This window comes from Ovis aries, chromosome 22, assembly GCF_016772045.2.
Source record: "Ovis aries strain OAR_USU_Benz2616 breed Rambouillet chromosome 22, ARS-UI_Ramb_v3.0, whole genome shotgun sequence".
NCBI lineage: Eukaryota > Metazoa > Chordata > Mammalia > Artiodactyla > Bovidae > Ovis > Ovis aries.
The window spans coordinates 37,150,950-37,169,238 of record NC_056075.1 but is presented as its reverse complement, the minus strand read 5'-3'; the positions used below and the strand labels follow the sequence as shown (position 1 = coordinate 37,169,238).

Below are 18,289 nucleotides of genomic sequence, written 5' to 3'. Positions count from 1 at the left end.
ACTTAATGGACATGAATTTGAGCAAACTCTAGGAGATAGTGAAGGACAGGGGAGCCTGGCTGCTGCAGTCCATGAGGTCACAAAGAGTCGGATGCGACTTAGCAACTGAACAACAACAACATGATGAGCATCAATATTCCTGTTAGCACATGAATGCTCTAAGAGAGTTTCATGATAAGGTTCCATTGGAGGGTAGATAGCTTTCTTTTGGGAAAACCAGGAAAGAATATTTTCAGGTGACATTTGAGCCAAGCCTCACAGTATATGTAGGATTTTGAAATGTAATAGGGAGGGCATTTAAGGGTGGAAGACATGGGGTAAATTCAAATAAATAGTATGAATGTTTGAGCATGTTTAGGATACATTGTGGAGAAGGAAATGGCAACCCACTCCAGTGTTCTTGCCTGCAGAATCCCAGGGACAGCGGAGCCTGGTGGGCTGCCGTCTATGGGGTCGCACAGAGTTGGACACGACTGAAGCGACTTAGCAGCAGCAGGATACATTGGGGGCTTCCCAGATGGCACTAGTGGTTAAAAAAAAAAAAAGAAAAACCCGCCTGCCACTGCAGGAGACATAAAAAGACTTGGGTTCAATCCCTGGATCAGGAAGATCCCCTGGAGGAGAGCATGGCAATCCACTCCAGTGTTCTTGCAACCCACTCCCAGTATTCATGGGAGAATCCCATGGACAGAGGAGCCTTGTGGGTTATAGTCCATAGGGTCACAGAGAGTCGGACACAACTGAAGCAACTGAGTGAGTGAGCATGCATTGTGTCATCCATTGAGGCTAGAGAATTTGGTAATGCAGGTAGATCATGCAAAACAAGAGTAAAAGCAGTGGGATCATGTTAAATTTGACTTAACTCCCAGACAGCAGTTACAGAGGCTTTTAGAATGAAACTGATGTCAGCGCAATCTTGATTTAAACAGACTTGGCTCTCACTTTGAGTCTTAGCTGTTTCACTTATTGGCAGGAGGATCTTAAAGTCCCCAAACCTATCTCATTCACAAGTATTTTGTCTCTCAAATACTGCTCAGTCGTTTCCAACTCTTTGTGATCCCATGGACTGTAGGCTGCCCAGCTCCTCTGTCTGTGGGATTCTCCAGGCAAGAATACTGAAGTGGGTTACCATTTCCTTCTCCAGGGGAACTTAGCTACCCGGGGATCAAACCCAGGTTTCTTGCAATTGCAGACAGATTCTTTACCAACTGAACCAGTAGATAAATGAGAATATGTATATTAAAATGCCTAGTACAATATCTGGCATATAGTAGGTAATAAAATGTTCACTAAACCTGGCAGCAAATGAGTAAAAGCGAGGATGATTTGACAAGGGAAAGACTTGAAATAGAAGAGGTGAAGGGTAATGGAAGTCTAAAACAGAACAATGGTGAATGTGGAAAATAGAATCAGTGTGGCTCAGATACCACTGGAAGTGGAGGGTTTTGGAGAATGAGAGAGAAAACCAGAAAGACAAGAGCCGTGAGGAGGGTAAAGGAAGAGGAGAAAGGAGGTCTCATTCTGGATGTGCTGAGTACGCACACATCACTGTCCCTGTAACATGTTAGGGTACAGTGATGGTCAGAGGTCAGTCCGGAGATAATTTTTTTTTAACGTGCTGCTTTTATTTTGTGTTCATTTGTTTTTAATGTTTTCAGTGCTGTTGTTCAAAGTTTTTTTTTTTTTTTAATATTTATTTCTTTATTTGGCTGCACTGGGTCTTAGTTGTGGCATGGGCTTAGTTGCAACATGTGAGCTCTTAATTGGCAGCATGCAGTTAGTTGCGGCATGTGGGATCTGGTTCCCTGATCAGGGATCGAACCCATCCCCCCTGCATGGGGAGTGCGGAGTCTCAACCACTGGACCACCAGGGACACCCTCAAAGTTTTAATATCTGGTAAGTTGAACACTTTATTTGGAATATCTCTTGTGGTTCAGCTGGTAAAGAATCCGCCTGCAGTGCAGGAGACCTGGGTTCGATCACCGGTTGGGCAGATCCTCTGAAGAAGGGAAAGGCTACCCACTCCAGTATTCTGGCCTGGAGAATTCCATGGACTGTACAGTCCATGGGGTCGCAAAGAACTGGACACGACTGAGCAACTTTCACTTCACTTCACTCTATTTTTAGATTTCTTTATTTAAGGATAAAAAGAAGCAGAATGGTTTTGCAAAAGAATAGTAAGAATCTAAATTTTTTTTTTTAAGAGCCTTTGAGAACACATTAAGGAAATAATACTAATGAGACCTAAACACTGGTTTGGGGTTTTTTTTTTTAATAAGAACTCTCCAGTTCACTGCAATCCAAGTAAAACTGATTCCCTAAGTCCTTACTTTGTCATGAACTGAAACATTCTGTTCAAGGCACAGTAGCACCTTCCCATAGAAATCCGCTTAGCCAGATAGCTCATTTTCTGACTGATACACTCAGATACAGGATACAGAACTAGGAAATAGACAGTTTAGAAAAGTGCTAGGTTTTATCAGAGATCTTGCAGTGTATTACAGCTCCTTGCCCACATGTGTTCATTCAGTCCGGTGGTATTTAAGAGCAATAACAAGATAGCAGTGATTTCTCTGTGCCTCTTGGGATTTTAAGACACATGCATTAAATTCTTATAACAACTCCTTGAGGACAGGCACTTTATCATCTCCATTTTATGTATGAGGAAACTGAGGCACAGAGAGAAAGTAACTGACTCAGACCATCCAGCTAAACAGATGGTAAGACAGTTTGCATACCCAGGCAGTGTGACTCCAGAGCTGGGGTTCTGCATTACTATGCCATCTCCATGAATGGTGGCTTCAAGTCTGGTTCTTCCACTCTAGTTCTATGCCAGTGAACAAGTTATTTCATAATTCTAAGAAAGAAATACTAGTAACGGTTGGACACTTAGCCCAGTGTCATGGTAACTATAACAGTAACTATTATTATTGAACTTGACCCAAATGCTGCCTCTTTTGCACCAGTGTTTTTAGTGCTATCTGATATTTTGTACATTCTTATAAATCCCCCTCTCCCTTTTAAATCCTTCCTATAACAAGGTGAGGAGGACAAGGAAATAGCTTCCTGAAGGGATAGTATTGTTTTAAGAGTTTCAGATGGTTACTTTTAAAAACATCTACAAGGTTATTAAAAGCTGTTAGAGGAGAGATAGAGATCAACTAGCTACTCCTCATCACAGCTGATGATTATCTTTTGTAAACTGATCAGAACTTTGGGCTTCCCTGGTGGTGCTCGTGGTAAAGAACCCACCTGCCAATGCAGGAACCACAATGAGATACAGATTCGATCCCTGGGTTGGAAAGATCCCCTGGAGGAAGATATGGCAACCCACTGCAGTATCCTTGCCTGGAGAATCCCTTGGACAGAGGAGCCTGGCAGGCCGCAGTGCATGGGGTCACAAAAAGTTGGACATGACTGATGTGACTTAGCACACGTATGAGAATGTTGTCACAAGTCTAAGTAGGAAACCATTGAGCATGAGGAAGTAGGTATCATGAAGCAGAGTTTTAGTTTTTGTTACACTCATTTGTGAAATTGGAGGAAATTTGTGTATTTTAACAGTAAAATCCGTAATTTATATAAGATTAAAATTATATATGTTTGGAAATTGGTATGAGCTTTCTTTTTTTGCCCATACTAAAAAAAAGAGAGAGAAGGCTATAAATAAAACTGTAAAAGCCAGCCATATTACTACTTTCCAGAGAAACCACTAATAACTTTTAAGAAGAACTTTATAGATACAAGCATATACACACAGGTATGTATATGGTTCTGTAAATAAGAATAAAATGAGATTGTATATTTTATAGCCTACTTTTTTTCCAACTAAGCAATATACCAAGGGCATATTCTTATCTCAATACGTATGTTATTGTTTTTATGTCTGTACGATAGTCCACCGTGTACCATGATCTATTTAACCAATCATTTATTGGTAAACATTTGGACTTTTTCCAATTTTTTGATGTAGAAAATCAGAACTACTCAACTCACCTGTTTAATTCTAAAGCAGCCAGAGATAATACATAAATTAGTGTGGCTGTTTTCCAATACAACTTTTTTAGGAATGACTGTAGTTTGCTGACCCCTGATCTAAATGACTCCTTGATTCAAAGATTATGCCCTCCCCAAAAAAAGCATTTAGTAGGTATTTCAGAATTGCATCCCAGCTAGAATCAAGGCTATAAATTAGATAATAGTATTATATCAGTGTTAATCTTCTGACCTTGATAACTGTGCTGTGGTTAAATAACAAAATGTCCTCTTTAGGAAATACACAGTCAAATATTTAATGGTGAGGGGACATCATGCCTGCAACTCATTTTCAAATGGTTCATGAAAAAATATGAGAGAGGAAAAAAGCAGGAAAATGTTAATAATTGGTAAATCTGGATTTAGGATAAATGGAAACCCTTAGTACAATGTTTCTGTATAATTTGAAATTATTTCAAAATAAAAAATGGTCCAGCTCTAAAGCTCTCATACTTTCTTAGTGAGGTGTAAATCACCCAGTAGAAGGATGGTTGATAATACATAGAGCTGCGAGTTGATTTGGTGATTCAGAATCAGCTGTTTCTGTTTGGCAAAGGAATTAAAAAGGGCGAAAGTGTTCCACTGCGTGTTTCCGCAACAGCTCAGACTTAATGTACTTTTCAGAGCTTTTTATTTCACTGGAGATCAAAATATTAATGCAGACTTCAATCGCATTTAAAAAGAGAGAGAGAAGAAACCTAGGGTATGGCAAGGTAATCATTTGGCTCAGCTTACTTTCCTAAGAGCCTTTGAACCTGGGCAAAGGGTCATTATTATTCTTTGGCTCTCTTAGGTCAATGGTATTTTTATAATGGACTTTTTTTCTCAGCGTATCTGTACATCTTTGTTGTCTCTCAGATGAGGCAATGAAAGGATGCAGCCCTAATTTACCATCCAGTTGCTTTAGAGACAAGATTATCAGGTGGCCAAGCTGGCATTCCGTTTTAACACTTCAGGGTCTCACTTGTATTTTTATCCCAGAAAGAGGTCTTCCTCATCCACCTGAACAGAGATAATTAAAGTGCCTGAATTGTACTGAAGTTTATTCCTGGAGTTCATTTAGTCTTGACAACACCCCAGTGTGGTAGATATTAGTGTCTCCTTTTCACAAAGAAGACCCATAGAGGTTGACTCACTTGCCTGAGACCACAAAACTAGTACATGTTACAGCTAAAATTCAAATCCAATACTGAATACAGGCCATCTCAGACACTGCAGTTTTTATTCAAAGAAGAATTTTGAATTGGTCCTAGTCGTGACGAGTTTATTTCAGTATTTTTGTTGTTTCTTTTGTTTTTTTTTTTTTTTACCTATTCATTAAGATGTGATGACTGAAAATTTAGACATTCTGCTAACAAAAAAGATGTGTACTTGTCTTTGTGAGAGAATTTACAGTTTATCCCCTGTACTATTAATATATGCCTTTTTAAGAAACACCCATCTCTTTTAAAAATAATTTTTGTCATCATTTGGGACAGGGCATGAAAATTTACTTCTGTGGTGGCACTTCTCTATCTGACAGATTCTTTTATTTTTTATTTATCTGGCTTATGAGTTTAAAATCTGTTATGATTTAAACATTTATGAAGTGGTTAACTTTAATGCCGGTCTTTGAAAAAGTTTACTGAGTTGATAGTTGTTTGCCAAGCGATAAAAACAAGACGTTTGCCATATGTATGTTTTAAGAGTTACACTTTTTTGTGAAAAAGACAGTAAATTATGAATTTTCTTTGCTGATAAGAGTTTGAAAGAAGACAGCTAATAAACATAGTATCTTCTTTTTTCTGGTTGAGTGATAAACTTTAGTGGAAGACAGTTGAGAATTTAGTTGAATCTTTGGAAGCAGCATAGTTACCCAATAGTCTAGAGCCCCATGATTAACTAATGGAGTTAGTGGAATCATCAATTATGGTTTTGCTTTTTAAAGGTGATAGACGGTAAAATACATAGTGGGTGAAGGTGATTGTGGGAGGAATTGAGAGTAGCGTTGGCATATATACACTGCCGTGTGTAAAATCGCTAACCAGCAGGAAGCTGTTCTATAGCACAGGAAGTTCAGCTCCTCAGTTCGATGCTCTGTGATGACATAAAGTGGTGGAATAGGGGTATGGGAAGGAGGCTCAAGAGGGAGGGGATATATGTATGCTGCTGCTGCTGCTAAGTCACTTCAGTTGTGTCCGACTCTGTGCAACCCCACAGACGGCAGCCCACCAGGCTCCCCCATCCCTGGGATTCCCCAGGCAAGAACACTGGAGTGGGTTGCCATTTCCTTCTCCAGTGCGTGAAAGTGAAAAGTGAAAGTGAAGTCGCTCAGTCGTGTCCAACTCTTCACGACCCCATGGACTGCAGCCTACCAGGCTCCTCTGTCCATGGGATTCTCCAGGCAAGAGTACTAGAGTGGGTTGCATTGCCTTCCCTGGGATATATGTATACATATGGCTAATTCACGTTGTACAGCAGAAACTAACACAGCATTGTAAAGCAACTATGTTCCAATTAAAAAAAAAGATCACACCCACAAAAAAAGTGAAATCTGGCTCTAGCTCTTCAACGGCCTCATTGCTGCTTCTAATTGAGATGGACAGTAAACTGTTGGTCCCAAGCCTGGCTATATTCTGTGCCCTATAGCCATAAACAGATTGATCTGACATCTGGAATTCAAGCAAATGACCGGAAAGTTACACCTCTAAGACACTCTATGCCAAGTATGTTGTACTTCAAAGTTTCCCTTGGAAATAGCTCAGAAACTTATATTTAATATAAAAGTTGTTCTAATTTTAGAAATCTTGACCTCTCAAATATAAATCAGAGTTTGGGGATAAATCTTTAATCATAATTGACTGGGCCCCAAATATTCAGAATTTAAATGCCACATCCCAAAGTAAGCCAAGTAAAGGTGATCTGTTAAAAAGTTCAGTTTTGTACAGGTGCTGTGTACGTATGTGTACAGGCTGTTGTGTCATTTCTCCTCCTTTTTCCCTATTCTACTAAAAAAGCTAGGAAATAGTCCTCATGATGTCTTTTTCAGAAGCTTTTTTTGATGAAAGAATACTCAGACGTATACATGGTCACAGTAATTCAAGGGTCTTTCACATAGACCCTTATATTCTTTCTTGCATTTCTGGTTTTTTGCTCAATGTTACAAGCTCAAGTAAGAGAACAGTTTGTGAAGGAGTTATATTGATGTGTTATTAAAATAAATCCTCTTCTTATCAATTATATAAAATTATGTCCCCATTAGGAAGGGATTTAATAACCAATATGTTGTTTCCCAACCTCTTAGGTGAAAATAAGGCATCACAGCTGGGTCCAGGAAAGGCTAAAATTATGTCAGAGTGTGAGAGCTCTTAAAGGCTATCTTGGTGTTTTTACTAAATCGCTGTCCGCCAGATAGGTACCCATACAGTTAGAATTTTTTAACCTGAGTCCAACATTATTGGTGAAGTTAAATGCAGGCTGTCTGCAATCTTGTATGTGTTGACTAGTGATTTAGCTCAGGTAATTGCATTTAGTTTGTATGTGTCAGCAGTTCTTGACAATTGATCAACTTTTTTTTTGGTATATCATGCAAAAGAATACTGGAAATAGTATTTGTATTCCAGTAGAAATTTATCTTTTGGTTTCGGCAAAATTCAGGCCAAGTGATACATGCTAAGCCACAGAGAAAACACTTTTCCATCCTACATTTTTTTTTCTATTCCTAGTAGAGGTTGGTATATTGATTATGTTTACAGCACAGTTAAAGAATTTCTTCATAACAGTTCAGAGTATAATCAACTACTAAGATACAAGTTACAGATGTTAAAGCCCACTTTACTTAACACATGAGGGTACTACAAGGGCAGGGAGCAGGGGTGTACTTCTGCCCAACAAGGATGTCTTCTAGCAGTTCCCTGCTCCTCCCAAGACTCTCTGAAGCCACTGTGCTTCTCCTGGGGGCTGGGGACAGCAGCTCAAGCCTCATGGAGACCCTGGAGACGCAGCTTATGAGTTTGGAGATGCCTAGACCTGCACCCTTCCAAGAGCCTCTCTGTCGCTGACACTCCAGGACCTGGAGCTGCCAGCCTGGGGTCCTCTTGTTATGGAGCAGGGCTCGTGTACCCGAGATGTAGCAGCCCAACATTGACAGCAGGGGCATGAATCAAAGCGAGGCTTTGTTTGTAGGGTGCCGAGCAAGGGAGTGGGGGACGGATCTCAGATCCACTCCGATTTGGTCTTTGATTCAGGGGCTATTTTAAAGGGTAAGAAAGTCACAAGATTAATCATCATCTTGTGATTTAATTGAGGCATAGCTCATGTATTATATAACTTTCAGGGGAACAACATAATGAGTCACCATTCTATAGGTCGTATACCCTTTATAGTTATTCTAAAACACTGGCAACCTTCCTTGTTGTGTGTGTGTGTCAGTCACTCAGTCATGTCCCACTGTTTGCGATCCCATGGACTGTGGCCTACCAGAAATCCTCTGTCCATGGGATTTCCCAGGCAAGAATGCTCGAGCGAGTTGCTACTTCCTGCTCCAAGGGACCTTCCCAACCCAGGGATTGAACCCAGGTCTCCTGCTGGGACTTCCCTGGTGGCTCAGACGGTAAAGTGTCTGCCTACAATGCAGGAGACCAGGGTTTGATCCCCGGGTCGGGAAGATTCCCTGGAGAAGAAATGGCAACCCACTCCAGTACTCTTACCTGGAAAATCCCATAGACAGAGAAGCCTGGTAGGCCACAGCCCATGGGGTCACAAAGAGTCAGACATGACTGAGAGTCTTCACTTTCTTTCTTTCTCCTGCATTGCAGGCAGATTCATCTTCCTTGTGCTGCATGTATAATACATCTTTGTAGCTTACTTATTTTGTACATAGTAGTTTGCTGTTTTTTAACCCCTGGTGGTGGTGGTAGTCACTCAGTCATGTCTGACTCTTTGCAACCCCATAGACCATAGCCTGCCAGGCTCCTTTGTCTATGAAATTCTTCACACGAGAATACTGGAGTGGGTTGCCATTTCCTTCTGCAGGGCCTCTTCCTGACCCAGAGATCGAACCCAGGTCTCCTGCATTGCAGGCAGATTCTTTACCATCTGAGCCACCAGAGAAGACCTTTTAACCCCTGCTCCTGTCTTGTCCCTTCCCACTTCCCTCCCCCCACTGGTAACCACTAGGTTGTTCTACATGGCATTTCTTTTTTTAAACTATAGTTGATTTACAGTGTGTGTTAGTTTCAGGTATACAGCACAGTGATTCAGTTTTATGTATGTATTTTTTCAGGTTATTTTTCATTATAGGTTATTATACAGTATTGAATATATAGCTCCCTGTGCTATAGAGTAAATCTTTGTTGCTTCGGTGTTTATCTTTGGTCTACAGTAATTTATATCTATTAATCACATAGTGTTTATCAGTCAGTCAGTTCAGTCGCTCAGTCATGTCCAACTCTTTGGGACCCTGTGGACTGCAGCACACCAGGCTTCCCTGTCCATCACCATCTGCTGGAGCTTGCTCAAACTCATGTCCATCGAGTCAGTGATGCCGTCCAACCATCTCACCCTCTGTTGTCCCCTTCTCTTCTTTCCCCCCTTTAATCTTTCCCAGCATCAGGGTCTTTTCCAGTTCTCCACATCAGGTGGCCAAAGTATTGGAGTTTCAGCTTCAGCATCAGTCCTTCCATTGAATATTCAGGACTGGTTTCCTTTAGGATGGACTGGTTTGTTCTCCTTGCAGTCCAAGGGATTCTTAAGAGTCTTCTCCAACACCACAGTTCAGAAGCATCAATTCTTCAGCACTCAGCTTTATTTATAGTCCAGCTCTCACATCCATACATGACTACTGGAAAAGCCATAACTTTGACTAGACAGACCTTTGTTGGCAAAATAATGTCTTTGCTTTTTGATATGCTGTCTAGGTTGGTTATAGCTTTCCTTCCATGGAGCAAGCGTCTTTTAATTTCATGGCTACAGTCACCATTTGCAATGATTTTGGAACCTCAAAAAATAAAGTCTATCACTGTTTCCACTGTTTCCCCATCTATTTGCCATGAAGTGATGGGACCAGATGCCATGATCTTAGTTTTCTAAATGTTGAGTTTTAAGCCAGCTTCTTCACTCTCTTTCACTTTCATCAAGAGACTCTTTAGTTCTTCTTCACTTACTGTATATGGCATGTCTTAATCATAATTTTAGGAGTCAGGGTATCTCTGGTTTATGATTCTCAGGCCATCTCTGGTTTATGATTCTCAGGCCAGGTGTTCCCCAGGGAGTTGTTAGCTAAACTTGCCCTGGAGAAACAACTTGAGTTTGTACTTTAAAGATGATATCTACAATAGCAATTTTGATACATTAATGATGTTAGCAGTAATCTTAGCTATGACTCTAGTTGATTGCTGTTCAGTTAAGCACAGGATTGGAGTAAGAGGTGACAAAGAAAGGAAATAAAGCTTTAGATAGAATAACCACAAACTCAGTAAGGGAACTCTGCTTTGGGGGGACTTGGTTTTAGCAAGGATAGCACCCCACTTCTGAAGCCTCGAGTCCCCTTGAGCTGCTAGACAGGCCCCTGTCTGTGGAAGAGGCAGCCTGTGTTGTCAGGAGGAGCTGCTGGTACAGTGCCGGTCCTCATGCTCCTCCCTTCTCTGACCCATCTCGCAGGCCCCAAGTCCCTGCAGGGGCAGGCAGCAGAGGCCCCTGGCTAGGTACAAGCAGATTTCCCCCCTACACTCATAATGTATTTGTAGCTGTGTAGTTAATAAATACAGCGATTTGAGTTTATGACATATTGTATATCATGATTTCTAAAACAGGGCCTGGTCAGCCTGAACATGTTTAAAACAGATACCTACTAAAACTTGCTTAAGCACAAAACGGGTACTTATTCTGAGGATTCCATGGTGTTTCATGCCACAGTCAGGTGTCCTGGTCACTGTTCAGGGTTGTGTGGGCTAGGTTCTGCATCTCTTTTAGTAGGAATCCAGCTAGGCTTTAGCTGCAAACTGGAACCCGAAACTAAACCACTCTTTTTCCTCCCTGCTTCTGGCTGTTCAGTGCTGTATTCTTCACTCTGTAGACTTGCTTTCTCCCCTTCCCAGCCCATAAGAAGATACACAGACACCTATAGCCATGTTTATTTTTATTCCATTCAAGGAGTCTCTGAATCTGAATACCTACCAGCCAGGAAAGGACTCTGATTGATACAGCTTGGGCCAGGTTTGTGCCCCTGGACCATCCAATGAGGCAAGGCAGTAGAAGCATGTTATATAAGCATGGCTGTTCCCACTGTAACTGTAGGAAGGACTAAAGAGTTGCAGACATAGTCCCAGAGAGGAGAATTTGGCAAACATTAGTGTTTATTTTACCAAGCCTGTGGTAAGTGTTAATTTCATTTCTTATTTCTCTTATAAAATATCTGCCATGCTACAAAGTACTCGTTCAGGAACATGTTTATAGCAACTAGATATTAGTTTCTATATTCTTTATACATTTATACTCTTTATACATTAATTGCAAACTCTTTATACATTTACCAAACAACTTCCTATAGGATTTTTTCTCTGTAGGATAATCAGAATATGTAGGATTCTATGATAGGTAATGAAATGTTCTCTGAAAGGCTATTTCTTTTTCCCAGTAAAAGGTGTTTTACTGTAATTCAGTTAGTTCAGTTCAGTCACTCAGTTGGGTCCAACTCTTTGCGACCCCATGGACTGCAGCACGCCAGGCTTCCCTGTCTATCACCAACTCCCGGAGCTTGCTCAAACTCATGCCCATCGAGTCGGTGATGCCATCCTACCATCTCACCCTGTGTCATCCCCTTCTCTTATTTCCCCTCTTCAATCTTTCCCAGCATCAGGGTCTTTTCCAGTGAGTCAGTTCTTCAAATCGGGTGGCCAAAGTATTGGAGCTTTAGCTTCAACCTGAGTCCTTCCAATGAATATTCAGGACTGATTTCCTTTAGGATGGACTGGTTTGTTCTCCTTGCAGTCCAAGGGACTCTCAGGAGTCTTCTCCAGCACCATAGTTCAAAAGCATCAATTCTTTGGTGCTCACCTTCCTAAACGTCCAGCTCTCACATCCATACATGACTGCTGGAAAAACATAGCTTTGACTAGATGGACCTTTGCTGGCAAAGTAGTGTCTCTACTTTTTAATATGCTGCCTAAGTTTGTCATAGCTTTTCTTCCAAGGAGCAAGTGTCTTTTAATTTCATGACTGCAGTCACCATCTGCCATGATGCAGTGATTTTGGCGTCCAAAAAAATAAAGTCTGTCACTATTTCCATTGTTTCCCCATCTATTTGCCATGCAGTGATGGGACCAGATGCCATGATCTTCGTTTTTTGAATGTTGAGTTGTAAGCCAACTTTTTCACTCACCTCATTCAAAATATATGTTCTTATTTGTCCATAAGAAATATAATTTTTTTTTATCTTCCTGCTATTGCTTTTCTTGACTCCTTCCCCTTTCATTTGATATGTCTTTAGTCTTCTATAGAGGAAACTTTCCAGTGGGATAGAAATATAATTTAGATAGAAATACAAAAACATTATTTTATGAAAAGGTAGATATTTATCATCACTGTGCTGGTTTCTAGATTTCAGAAATATTAATAAAGACCATGCTTGAGCCCATTCTTCTCCTAGTGGGTTTGAACCAGCTGCTGTTCTCTTATTGAATGTTGACATCAGTCACCATCTATGTCTTTTCTAATGAGACAGTTTTTAAATTTTTAAATTTTATGTGATCATAAAATTATTTTTAGCTTCTCAGTCTTGATCCTATAAAAGTAAATTAACGTTTGTATGATATAAAATAGTTTAACTGTTCTAATGTCCTGAATTAATGTTTGTTTCATGATATGTTTGCCTTGTTTGTTGAGCAGTATATTAAGTTCACAGGACTTCCCTGGTGGCTCAAGATGGTAAAGCGTCTGCCTACAATGCGGGAAACCCGCATCTGGGTTGGGTTGGGATCTGGGTTGGGAAGATCTTCTGGAGAAGGAAATGGCAACCCACTCCAGTATTCTTGCCTGGAAAATCCCATGGATGGAGGAGCCTGGTAGGCTATCGTCGATGGGGTAGCAAAGAGTCGGACACAACTGCGCGACTTCACTCTCTCACTCACTCATGATATGTTTGCCTTGTTTGTTGAGCAGTATATTAAGTTCATTTACAGCAGATTGGTTTTTAAATTTGCTTTTGTATCCCATTTTGACTAGTGATGCCAAGTCTTACTAATAGGAATAATAATAAATGCTGAAACTTTTCACAGCTCCACATATGAAAAAGACGTCATTTTGTCAATGACATTCACAGAACTTAATATTTGCCTAAAGTCATAGGCAAGGATCATTGAAGACATTGTATTTCACCTCTAAGTATTTCAGTATGAATCTTCTAAAAATAGAACATTTTACTACATGTTCTATTGGTAGATAGATGCTACAATAACCATCATCACACATAAAAAATTAATTCCTTAATTTGTCTATATTAAAATGCTCCCAGTGGCCCATAAATGTTTTTTGTGAGTTTTTTTCCCCCCCTAAGCTTACGTCTTACCAAGATTCACACATTGTTGTTTACATCTCTTTAGTCTTTGTCTCTCTCTTTTTTAATCTAAATGCTTCTCTCCCCTTTTGGGAGATTATAAAAGAGTGATTTTTCAAATATAATCATTCTCTCTGTATTAACTGGCTTCTTTTAGGCAGGAATGAGGGAGAGGTAAAGAAAAACTTCCCTTTGACCAAATGCTAAATAATTTAATATGTAAACAAATGGATAGGTGCATTTAAGAGCTAATTACAGAAACAGTACTTATTACATAAATCCTGCATTTAAAGTGAAAGCTGTTGTTTTAAGAAAAACCTCCAAGAAAAGCAAGAACAGAAAATGTAAAGATGTCCCAGATCTCAATGAATAATATTTATATAGTTATAAAGTTTTAAACATAGCTGACTTTCAGTCAACCTTGATGGCTTAAAATAGTTTAAAAATGAATATAATAGTTATCAACTTTGATGATAGAGTTTAGAAAGTAGAAAGTGACTTATACTATTGACTCCTGGCTGCTTGAATCAGCCTTGAATTCCTGAATCAACTCCACTTGATTGTGATTATTATCCTCATCTACTGGTGAAATTCCCTAAAATTTTGCTACCAGATGTAAGGAAAATATTTAGGATTTCTATTTTCACTTCATCATTTAAAAGTTTATCTATTTTGTCATATGTTTTATAGTACATGGTATATCCAATAATCATATAAAAATTTAAAATATAGATACATGTATATAGGGGAGAATTATATAATTATTTTGCTATTTTTAATTTAAAAATAGTTTTACCCCAATGGACATGTCAGTTTTGTTTTAAAAGTATGGGATATTTGAATGGTCTTGTAAAACATTATCTTAAATTTTTCATTAAAATAAAAATGTTTTGTGATATTCATCTTTAAATATTTTCTTCAAAATTTTTCTCAGGTTTTTAATTATTAGGGGTTTTTATACTTTAAAACTTTTAAATCATTGTCACAACTTAATTTTAAGTTTTTGAATCATTGTCACAACTTAATTATAAGTTTTAAATTTGTATTTCAGAGAAGGCTGGAACTAATTCTGAAAGTAGATGGGTCAGCAGTATTAGCTTAAAAGGAAATAAGCTTTTAATAAGAAAGGAGATGAAATAAATAGTATCTTAAGCTCTGTACCCTATGTATGAAATTAAGAGCATTTACTAATAATCAGAAAAGTTGGGAGAAGGAAGTAATTTAGTATTTGCCCTTATTAATTATTCCTACTAAAAACCTTTTTTCCATCTGAAATGTTTACTTCAAGGATCATTGGAAATAAGAAAAGCAAAGGAAATAATATGATTGGTTGGGAGAAAATAAATTAAGAAACTGAATTGTGCAGAAGCCTGTATTAGACTTAATTCCCTTCTCAACCCCACCATCCTCCCATCTCTGTTCCACTTTAGGAGCAAGGAGTACGTCACAAAAAAGCACATTCTAAATGTTAATTTGTAAAATTTACAGTTCTCAGACTCATACAGTTTAGCCTTTTTTTATCCATTTGCCATCGTTAACTTTTTGAAAGTAGAAGAATTTGGATTCTTTTTAAGCTTTGGTACTCTGTATATTAAGAATACATACAGGTTCATGGATTTGAGAGAAAGTTTTCTTTAGGGCTTTTATTAACTGAAAAATGCTTTTAACATTATAAGGTGATTATTTACTACATCATGAGGCAAGAATTGGACCAGTGTTTCTGGAGGTTTAAACAGAAATGATGTTTTATGGAAGGATTGTTTTGGTAGATTTTTTGGTAAACTTTTAAATAGTCAAAAACTTGACTACATTTTCCATTTCTTGAACATATTATTAATATTGGTAAGATTTTTCTTAATATAAAAATAACTTGTCAATATCTATTAACATCCATATTAAAGAACAACATTCAATAACATCATTAGGCCAGCATCATTAGGTAGGAGAATTGAATTTTTGGCTTTTAAATGGGATTTATCAATTAAAGCACTACAGACAGTGATATATGTGGATATTAGTAGATTATTTGGCAGAGTCCTTCATGAGATAGCTTGAAGAATAGACATGGCCTGAGTAATAATACAGTTAGACTGATTTATAATTTAGCTTAATAAACACATATTAAATTCTTGTCATCTAGAGGGTTGTGGTATTCTATCCATTTTTTAAATCAGTGATTCAAATGAGGACAGATAGCATATGTTGTTTTTCTTAATTTATAGATGATATGAGTCTGAGACACATACTCCTAATAAATTGGGTGGTATTTCTTCAGAAAACAGAATGATCTTGATGAGTTAGAACAGGATATTTCACAAGATAATTCTTAATAAAACATGAGCATAAACTCCCCCCCCCAGAAAAATTTAACAATATACTATAAAAAATGGAAGTTCCTAAGCACATCTTAATAGATATTAATAGAAGATTATTCCCATTTTATTTCAGAAAAGCAAGATTCAGGATTATATTCATAATGGGGTCTCAACTCTACACACACACACAGCAGTTCTAGATTAGGAGTGATTTTCTTTTCATTTTGCCTTATTTTCAAATTTTCTGCAGCAAGCATGCATCTTTCCTAACATACGTGAGATAAGGTGTTTCATGTTCCAGTGGCCCAGATGTGCAATCCAAGCGTAGGTTAGTCTCTGTTGTCACAGTAGAGATTTCCTGCCTTGTATCGGTCTGTAATAATCACCAGGCGCAAAAGCATCAGCTGTAGTGCTCTGTGTGTTCGTGTTTTCTCACTCCACCACTATGGACCCACTGAATCTGTTTCCATTTTTTTCTCTTTATCAAAGGTTGAATTAATAAAGGGGAATTTACAAAGTGTCGGACTTACACTTCGTCTTGTCCAGTCAACTGACGGCTATGCTGGGCACGTCATAATTGAGACTGTGGCCCCAAATTCACCTGCTGCGATTGCTAACCTTCAGCGGGGAGATCGACTGATTGCTATTGGAGGTAATTATGCTGATGTGCAGTATACTTGACATTTACTGAGAAAACCAGAGAGTGGATGTGGGGCTTTTTTCCTCTTCCTTCTTTGTTTCTGTAAGCACATTACGTTTATAATGGGAAAAAATTCATTACTATAAGTAAAAATCTGAAGGAAGCCTTAAAAAATTTGAAACAGGTATCATTTTAGTTCTAATGTATAAATCTTTAAAATACTTCCTCTTTGGACCACTTTCCTCCTTTTACTTCTCTATTTTTTACTGAATATGAAAGGGCAGGTCAACAGTTCTCTTATCTTTCTGTATGTTCACCACCATTACTAGTCTGAGCCTAAAACTGACAGAATTAGCACGGCTACCCCCTTACTTAGGACTAGATAATGAACAGGAGAGAGATTCCTTGTCTAACAGGGCATACCTGATCTATCCTGTGACCCCCATATTGCTGGCCTATATTGTTCCTTATTGGCCAGCCTTTTGTTGATAGACTGTCATTCAGAGTGCAGCCCAAGTCACTGTCACTAGCAGCAGAATGTGTCACCTGCATGCCTTCCTGTCAGTTGCATTGATATAACAAAAACTGCAAACCTGTTGATTGGCAGATTATTTGCTTGCATGTGTATAAATTATCAATAAGGCTAACTTACGGACACCAGTGGGGAAAAGTCTAAACCTTTTCAGATCTTTGTAGTACCTGGCCCACCTATTCTAGACTTGTCAAGAGATTTTTTAAACACATGGTTGGTTACAGCTGAGCTTTTAAAGGCAATGTGGAATATTGTCTCACAGCTAAGACAATAAATAACCAGGTAGCTTAGTTCCTAAATTAAGGAGCAGTTGTCTTTGGTTATATGTCAGAGAAACTCTGCCTTTATTTTAATTCATATCCATCATGACAATAAAATAATGAAAAATTTTTTTAAGTTTCAAAATATTGAAAAATTAGAATTTGAAAATTTTGAAACAGTGCTTTTCAAAGTCTTTTGTGTATTCCAGTCACCCAGGCATGGTGTTAAAGTGTGAGTCCTGACTTAGTAGATCTGGGGTGGGGCTCCAGGTTCTACATTTCTAACAAGCTCCCAGATGATGACTCTGGTTCACAAACACCTAGGATAATAAGGCTATAAAATAGGCCTCATCTGTTACATAGTCATTTAACATAAACATAACACTTATCCCTCAGCCAAAAATCACAGTTCAGTATAAATTTTTTATATTTATATATACCCTGTTTTTATTTTACCTACAGCATAAAATTTTCCTTTTTAGGCCCTTTTACGGGAGATATTTGTTTTCAGTTACATAAGTCATAAATATCTATTATCAAAAGTAAATCCAAGCAATATAAATATAGATGGGGTGAAAAAACAAAAGTCACCTCTTCATGTCTAACATTTGTTACAAATTATAATATTGAGATAAGGGGCAGGTATAATACACATTCTTTTTTTTTAATCACTGTACTTCATTTATGCAGGTATGTATCATTTAAAAAATATTTTAAAAATTAACAGGATTGGTGATAGTTGAAAAAGACTGACAAAATATTATATTGAAGCTCAATGATGGAGTTCATTTTACTATTTCCTCTGCTCTTGTGTATATTTGAAATATTCCAAAAGGAGAATAATCCAGATTTGGCTGGCTGGTTCTGAAGGATGAGTTTAGATTGATGTGAAGTTTTGTCTACCTCAGATCTTCAGATGGACTTATTTTTTTATGTCAGACTACAGTTTTGCTGGAAAATAGTATGGTTAGAGG

General features: G+C 38.4%; 1 protein-coding gene across 2 annotated transcripts in view; it reads left to right on the top strand.

Moving 5' to 3' along the window:
* The window catches only part of PDZD8 (PDZ domain containing 8), an 81,761-nt gene that overhangs the window by 53,158 nt on the left and 10,314 nt on the right, over positions 1 to 18,289 (top strand). For both annotated transcript variants that reach the window (XM_042238721.2, XM_012103001.5), the window contains one exon: positions 16,373 to 16,535. In XM_042238721.2, coding sequence (XP_042094655.1) covers positions 16,373 to 16,535 — 163 coding nt within the window. The remainder of the gene's footprint in view (positions 1 to 16,372; positions 16,536 to 18,289) is intronic.